The 8294-nt window shown below is 43.8% G+C and overlaps 1 protein-coding gene across 2 annotated transcripts in view; it reads right to left on the bottom strand.

Moving 5' to 3' along the window:
* TBXAS1 (thromboxane A synthase 1) overlaps window positions 1-8294 on the bottom strand; it is a 131714-nt gene that overhangs the window by 95616 nt on the left and 27804 nt on the right. For both annotated transcript variants that reach the window (XM_015588363.2, XM_025045836.1), the window contains exons 3-4: window positions 3772-3865; window positions 979-1031 (exon numbers count right to left, since the gene is read on the bottom strand). In XM_015588363.2, the coding sequence (XP_015443849.1) occupies window positions 979-1031; window positions 3772-3865 (147 nt within the window). The remainder of the gene's footprint in view (window positions 1-978; window positions 1032-3771; window positions 3866-8294) is intronic.

The raw sequence follows: 8294 nt of genomic DNA on the forward strand, positions 1-8294 counted from the left end.
ACTCTGGGTCTCCTGGGTAGAGCTAGTCCCACAAAGGGCACAAGTTGCTCCCTTCCGAAAAACATCGCTTGGAGAATAGTCCTATGATTGAAGGGACCCCCAAGCCCCTGGAGCCCATCAATCCACACAACCGAACTTCACTGCGCCTGAAAGCATTATCGCCGACCTGGGGGGGTCTGGAAAAAGGCTACTAAAAAATCACCCAGTGGCCAAGGAGAAGCGTGTGGGAACAGACCGAGATGATTAGACGCCAGTGTGGAAAGACACGGTTGAGAATCAGTACGATTCAAGTCTGTGAGATCTTGAGTAGGGTAAATGATCTGAACAAGGGTGTGCTCACAAGATTCCGGAATTTTAGTTTTTTCAACGTGGGCAGGAGCATACTCTAAAGCATACAAGGGAAAAACACCAGGAAAAGTAAAGGGAAAGGCTATATTACTTTACATGGCTGAGAACTAGGGTGACCACATGTCCCGTTAGATCCGGGGTGGTCCTGGGGTAATTATTAATAGCACCTCCTTTCGCTTTTAAAAATGTACTGGATTGGATGGTAGACGATACGGTCTTACAGCTAACAGTATGTTTTACTCAGAGACGGGGTCCAAGTAGGGTTTAGATGGTTTCGTGGGGAAAGACCTGTCACAGGTTATCAAAGCAAATGAGACCAAAGCATGGAAGGCCACCGCGTCCCACTGCAGCACGCTCTCGTGCACCCTTTGTCGTGAGAGATGGCGAAGGCACGCGGAGCCTGACCCAGTTCGTCAGGGTCTCAGAGGCTGGGAAGTGGTGCTGTTTCAGGCTAGCACAGTGTCCCCCTGGGGTCCCTCCTAGGGCCCTCGTCTGTACTTCCGGGCACTCTCTTTGTGGCTCCTCAAAAGACGGAAACACAGGCAACATTCCCATCTTGCCATTACGTCCATGTCCATTCAACGTGCAAAGTTCAAAATATGTGGAAGACGAATAGAGTCTCTCTCTTACCCACACAGAGGTCCATACAGCTTTCTGAGCTCCATCTGACTTTCCCAGAAGCCCTGCAGAAACACAGCACTGTAGTGAGAATACGATTCAGACTTCTTCAGAAAAAAAGTCCGGAACAGCGAGAACCCAATTACATAAACAATCAGAAAAGAATTGAACTGATATTGCTTTCGAGGACTTTCGAGTGGTAGAAGAAACTAACAGCTTTAAAAATATATGTCGCCGAGGGAAAAGTCTCAGTCAGCTCTGCTATAAAGGACAGAAGAGATCATCTGTACTTAAACTATTTGTGTATAATTGCTGCTAAAGTATTTGAAAACTATTTGCTTTCTCAACTATGTTAACATTTCCCTCTGCAATTTGGTTTATATTATTATTATTATTATTATTATTATTATTATTATTCCTGGCAAAGCCTCTTTTCACAACCACCATGTGTGTAAACGTTTTCTGCTAAGTTTATCCAAATGACCACGAATTCTGAATTACGATCCAAGTTGAATTTTAAGTAAAATCAACATCCTTAGAACATAAGGACCTTAGAGCAACTTTGTATAGGACAAAGCACTAGACACATTTTTAGGGAAGGGGGTATGCCTGGAGACACACACGAGGCAGAGTGGGGCTGGGGCCAGACTCCCCGTGCGGTGGGGACGGAGTATGGAGTGTGCATGCAGGAGTTCGTGGAGGAATTGTACAGGCGAAGGGTTGGAGATGGCTAGATCCATTGGGTTGCGGGAAGGAACTATACATGCAAATATATGTGGGTCAGGAGGGAGGCGGGGGAGTGGAAAATGCTAGACTTGTCTCATGGGGATGGAGTATACGGGCAGGTAGGTAAGGGGTGGGGGAGAGCGGAGAGTCGGGGCGTAGAGGAGCCGGATGTCCTTGTTGGGAATATGTCCCATTCTCATTAAATCACTTTCACAGTCTAAGCTTTGCCATATATCAAGGAGAGCATATATGAATATAAAAATAGTCACTGAAATTACTATGTTCTAGAAAGCACTTGGCAGGGTTTGCACATACAAGGATGACGAGCTGAAAAGGAGCATATGTGAAATTATCCAGAGGCAGGAGCACAGCGTTCTCCTCCTACCGACGGTTAAGCTATTTGCCTCAAAACGTTAATACTAAATTAATTACTCAACCGAATGCAACCGATCATTCCCCACCCCCCACCCCCGCCCCCGAAATACGTGAAATTTATTTATTTAATGTCCTATCTGGTGTGTTGTTCTATTTTGACACTGAGCGATGTCTTTGCATTTGCTCCGAGGGGCTCGCAGGAAGCCCGAATGAGATAGCTGTGGGTTTAAAGTTGTGGACTGGCCACCCGTGAGATAGAGATGAGAGAGCAGAGTGTTTTAAAAACTCTAGGAAGAGGGACACAGCAGAGACAGGACGGAAAAGAAGAGAGAAGAAACTGAGAAGGGAGAGGAAAAAGGACCGAAATAGCTGATGGTTTTCTATCTGGTGCCAAGGGCCAGCCTTTCCCATTGCAGGGGTGGCAAAGGACATTATCAGGATTGGCCCAAATTTAGTCCTTCCTGCCTTTGGCTTAGTGGCTCTTCACATGCTAGATCTGTTGGCTCCTGATGTTGGGTCCAGTGACAGCCCCGCCGCCCCCTCCCCATGAGTCAGCAGAATACATCATCTGGTTTCTGAGAAAACCCAATGTGAGAAAAAAGAAATAGACTTAGAAGATAGAGTCTTGGCCCTCTATCTACCAACGCCGGCTGGACGTCTCCACTTGGATGTCGCTCTGGCAAATCAAACGCGTCTCCCCAAACCAGCTTCCTTCCCGACCTTTTATTTCTGTCCACTTGTGCCATTCTCCCTGTCACCCTGCCTTCGAGGCAGGTTTGCTTCATCTTGCCTTGAATTCTCTACTCCTAATTAGTCACAAGAGGTACTGATTTGGCCCCCAATGTCCTTCTCTTGTCATGCTCATCACCACCCCTGGCCAAGTCGCCACCACTTCACCCCGAGACTTCAAAAACAATTGGATTCTACAGACCAAACCTGAATTCTCTCCCTTACAGAGTCATCTTCCAGTTCTCTGTCCCTCCCCTATTCGTGAAGGATACGACATGAATAGTTCTTCACTTGCCTTTCTAGACTGTCAGGAATCCAGTCTCTGTCTGACTGTCTGTCTGTCTGTCTGTCTGTCAGATAGCTGCATTTCCTTGTGCTCCCCAGTCTTTGGCTTCCAGTCGGTCCTGGCTGCTCATCGAGCTGTGTGCTGGTTCTTATGCAGATACAATCGAACACGTTGTCATTCCTCACCTGGTTTGTGTGTCCTTGTCTTTGTGTCTATCGCTCCGGTAGGACCCCTTCCTCCAGGAAGTCCTCCAGGATGATTCTAGCCCTGGCTGATCTGCCTCTCCTCTGAAGGACAGCCACCCAATCTAGTGCTGGGATATATCCCATCGGGTGTTGTCCACCATTATTTGATGCGTGCCCTCGAGGGCAGGAGTAACTTCTAATTCTTCTGCATTCTAAGGCCTGGCACATTTAGATACTCAATGAAGGGGGTTTTGGGTGAATGGCTGAATGAATGAACGAATGAATGAATGAATGACAGGACTCAATACATATTGATGATTGATAAGCTCTAGATCATTGTCACCACATAAGAATTCATTCAAGTAGAGGAAGGCTCATTATGAAGCACCTTCACATAAAGACCACCCCAGCAGGAGGTGACTTAGATGGAGCAGTGCTTCATGGATAAAGCTGCACCAGGCTCAGTGTATCTTATGCTAGAAGGAAGTGGGAGACAGTCCTTACCTGGCGGAAAAATGTCAAGTTTCCAATAAAAGGACAAGGCTTGGGATGTCTGATGCCCAACTTCTCCAGTCTTGAAAAGGCTGACGTAGAGTACCTGAGGGGAAAAGCAAATTTTGAAAATAAAGTGAAGTTCGCTTTCAGCCTTTGGCCCAATAAGAAATCAGAATTGTCGAGTTCTCCAGAAGTAAAGGTAGAAGAAGATTCTAGCTGATCACGTCCAATGACTGAAGGGGTGGAGGCCTACAGGCAAGTGAGCAGCCTGGAGCTCAGGAAATTCCTCCTGACTGAATGCCAGGCTACAGATCAAGGAATCCTAAAATCTCACAGTTGGAAGACACCTTAGAAATGATATAGTCCAAATACCGTTTCTCCACCTAAAATGTCCATCAATAAATAAATAGTTTTTTAAAACACACCTCTCCCCAGTTCAGTTCTTTTGCCTCTAAATCTACCATGAACAATTGTCTCAGAAGGCAAGGGAGAAAAATAGCAATGGCGACAATAAACTCTCCGCGCAAATTTGTGTATTTTCTTGGCCAAAAATGACCCCTGCGCATAATTTGTCCCTCATCACATTCCATGGCCTAATAGAGAAAAATAAAAAATGGGAATGGAGGGAACACAGTGTGGAGACAAGACCTCATCACCAACTGCTTTCGACCTCTTTACGTCTTTGTTTTCATGGTCTAAAACCATATGGGAAGCATATTTTCTTAACCAAAAATCAGGAAATGTGGCCCGACAGATTTCTGTGCCACTTTCCAGGAGAAAGCGGCAGTCTGAGAAGTGCAGTGTGGCTGTCAAAACATTGGAATTACTAGGATATTTCAACAGTTTATGGGAACAGAGGGATGTTGCAGTTAAAGTCAGAACTGGCTTAGAAAAACCTGGACATATGGCTGTGATCCCTAATCAGCCAGCTAATTAGGTCGAAAGTTCAGTTAGTTCAGAAAAATTAATGAGTCAAACTGGGTGTTTAGCATCATGCAGGGACCAGCCAAATCTTAATTTAGGAGCAGGGAAAAAAAGAGGGTGTCAATAGAGCCGGGCTTCATAGCAGTACTGGAGCTTAAAAAAAAAAAAAAAAAACCACCAGCTACTGTAAGAATCACTCACTTATCATCAGAAAGATGGAACGTTTGTATAGTCTTTGACCTTCCCCCGCCCCCCTTTCCTGCCTTCAGTCCAATAAGGAGCCCTGAAAATAACACCTTTTCATCGAATAGTCAAATATTCAGGGAAAGGCCAACCCAGCTTGAGTGCTGATTCGTGTTATTCTGAGTGATGGGTCTGCTTTTAAAGCAGCCACGGCCACGGGAGAACCAAGTCAGGGGCAGAAGGGGAAGGAGGATTCTCCTCCTGGCTCTCCCAACCAAAGCTTCCACCTATGGCTCCGCGATCGGGTTTGAATGAATCCCCAGGACGTCACATCTAAGTCCATGTTCAGGTGTAATTACAGACCACACTCAAGAGCCACGTGTGAATTATACGGATTAGTCATGCCCGCATTCCTCTTCATTAGCATTTATACCAAAGGTTGACAGCCCAAGATGTAAAAGTTATTCTTTCGAGTAGACTATGATGTTTTAAATGATTCCCCACACACCTAAGAGGAAAGACCAAAAGAGACTTACCAGTCTACTTAACACTTCTCTTAACATCCCAGATTTGTTTTATAGGTTCATTTCTTCATCGGTTTTTGTGAATTATTTTCTAAATGTAATCTCTAATGGGCAGAAGGAAATATGTCATCTTGGGCCACGTAATTACATCTTAATTTTGTAATTAGATGTCTTGATTGTCTAATTAAAGGACAAGAAGTCTGTACCTAATTACACATGCTAATTATTATGCAAGCCCATGCCCTAATTATGTAACTCCACTTACAAAAATACTGCTTGTGTGTCCCTGCACAAAATTCAGACATTTTCAAACATGTGGCATCCACAGAGAATGTTCTGGATACGACCATAACTTTCACTTTGCAGTCTAGACTCAAGTATAGAACTTGAGTGTCTTCAGCTAGGAACTGGGTAAATGTTGCCATCCATAACTAGAGTTCTCGCACCGAAATCAGCAGGGAGGGATCACCGCCACCAGACTTCTGGGCAGGACTGCAAAGTGGGTTTCATTTGTCTCGTTCCTACTGCCTCCTTTGCACCCCTGTTTCATATTCTCTGGTCCCGGGATCCCCTCTGTCTCTCTCAACAGGCTCTTAACCCAGAATCTATGGACCCAAGGAGTTAGAGGTTCAATTATGTCATTCCAAAAGAGACAAGTAGAAGTCCCAACTCCAGTATCTCAGAATAGGACCCTATTTGCAGATAGGATGTTTGTAAATATAGCTAAGATGAGACCGTACTGAAGTAAAGTGCGCCCCTAATCCATTATAACTGGTGTCCTTATAGGAGGACAGCCAGGAAGACATGGAGACACAGGGAGAAGGCCGTGTGATGACAGAGGCAGGGAACACCGAAGATCATCGGCCAACCACTAGAAGCCAGGAAGAGGCAAGGCAGGGCTCTCCCCAGCAGGGAGAGAGGGAGCGCACCCCGTACGCACCTGATTTCAGACTTCTAGCTTCCAGAACTGTGAGACAACAAATTCTGGTGTTTTAAGCCCAGTTCGTGGTACTTTGTTATGGAAATGTTAGGAAACATGATATCCCAGGAATACTCATGAGTGAGTTTCAGAGAATGTGGTACTTTGTTATGGAAATGTTAGGAAACATATCCCAGGAATACTCATGAGTGAGTTTCAGAGAAGCAGTGAAAAGGGATTTTTAAAAATTTTCCTCTCGGTACTTTTAAAGATTGTCATGGTGAGAGAAATTTGCTTTTTTATCTCAATGTGCCATGAATTCCTGTGCCATCAAAGTTCAGATGGCCAAGGATGCTACTGTGTAAAGCAGGCAATATGCAACCAAAATGTGGCCACCCCGTTATATTTAAAACAGCTTCTTTTGATGAGAATTAATGCAGATGTATCCCACAGTTATGAATATGGGCATCTATCATTGTTACATTAAGGATACTCAAGTTGGAAAATGTCAACGGAACGTATATGTAGTCGCTTCAGATAGCGCCCTTCGGTTTTACTTTAATGCTGTCATTTATTGCTACAGGACGCAGATCCTGCCAGGCCAGTGGTGCACCTTATCCCGTCCATTCTCAAAATCAATTGCACCATGTGGGTCATTTACATAATAAGATTTGATTTTGAAAGCCTTGAAATTCCCCAATATTTCATTTACCCCAAGATAAAGCCCTTGAGTGATGCATTCGACGACAGTGGTCAGCCCCTCGTTCAACCAAAGAAGTCACTCGTGATAAATTGGGGAATATTTTGATGGATCATGTATTAGGGAGATGGCCCAGCTGATTGAGATTTGGAACAAAAGAAGAAAATAGGCAAACAGGGCCTGCCCTTCCAGATTTCCCTCATTGCATATCTTAAGCAGCGAGGAATCGGTTTTTCTCTAGTGTACTTTGAGAAACAGCCAGCTCCTTGGTTCATCTGTTATGTCCTCACTGTCAGAGAATTTGGACTTGGTGAGCCACTTTGGGAAATTTTAGAGGCCGTTGATGTTTTAGAAATAGTGAAAGATTTCTTTGGCAAAGAGCATTTCACCCGGGACGAAGATCATGATGTTCCGGGCACAGGCGAAGCCATGAGTGCCAGGTAACACACCTGTCCCGCTCTTTGGAGGAGAAATTCCCCTTTCTCACGGTCATAGAATGCTTGCAAGTTGCACGGCTATCAGAGGCTTTGCCAGCAATTTCACGAAAAGTCATAGCCACACCAGAAACTTTATGAGAAACACGACCTTAAATTGTTGCCTTTTGAAAAGGTTTTATGATGTGAGAGCAGAACATGAGGTTTGTTAGCTTTCCAGAAGACAAATCTTGAAATGCTTGACAGAAATTTGGGCAAAAAAGCTAGAACTATCAGGGAGAAAGCCTACTCTCATTTTATTGTAATTCTTTCTAGCTTTTATTCTCCAAGTATTTTTATATGTGTGAGATCAGATTGTCTATATTTTTTTCTATTCCTATTTCTTCATATATATATATATTTTTCATTTAACATAAGGAAAAATCTCTATGTTATTAATTCTTTATGAATATTATTTTTATGGCTATAATACATTCCTCTTGTGGACATGTCATAATTTGCTAAACTATTCTTATTAAATATTTAGGATATCTTCAATTTTTTTGCTAATTTAAGTTACGCTGCTACAGGGAACATCTCTGAGCATGAAGTTTGTCTAGCACTTTATGCATAAAGCTTTGCCACATTTGAAGTCCATAGTCACTGGTTTTAAAGGTTGGCACGCCAAATTACTTTCCGGAAAGTTTGTCCCAGTCCGTGTCACCAAACGCTTTCATAAATTTTTTTCCTAATTTTGTAGACACATCGGTGTATCTGAATGTCTGCATTTCTTCCATTACTAGAGAGAACTTTTTTATGCCATCCCTTTTTCTGTAATTGCAGAAATATTTCCCAGCTTTGAAACTATT

The sequence above is a fragment of the Pteropus alecto genome, unplaced genomic scaffold (assembly GCF_000325575.1).
Source record: "Pteropus alecto unplaced genomic scaffold, ASM32557v1 scaffold22, whole genome shotgun sequence".
Lineage (NCBI taxonomy): Eukaryota > Metazoa > Chordata > Mammalia > Chiroptera > Pteropodidae > Pteropus > Pteropus alecto.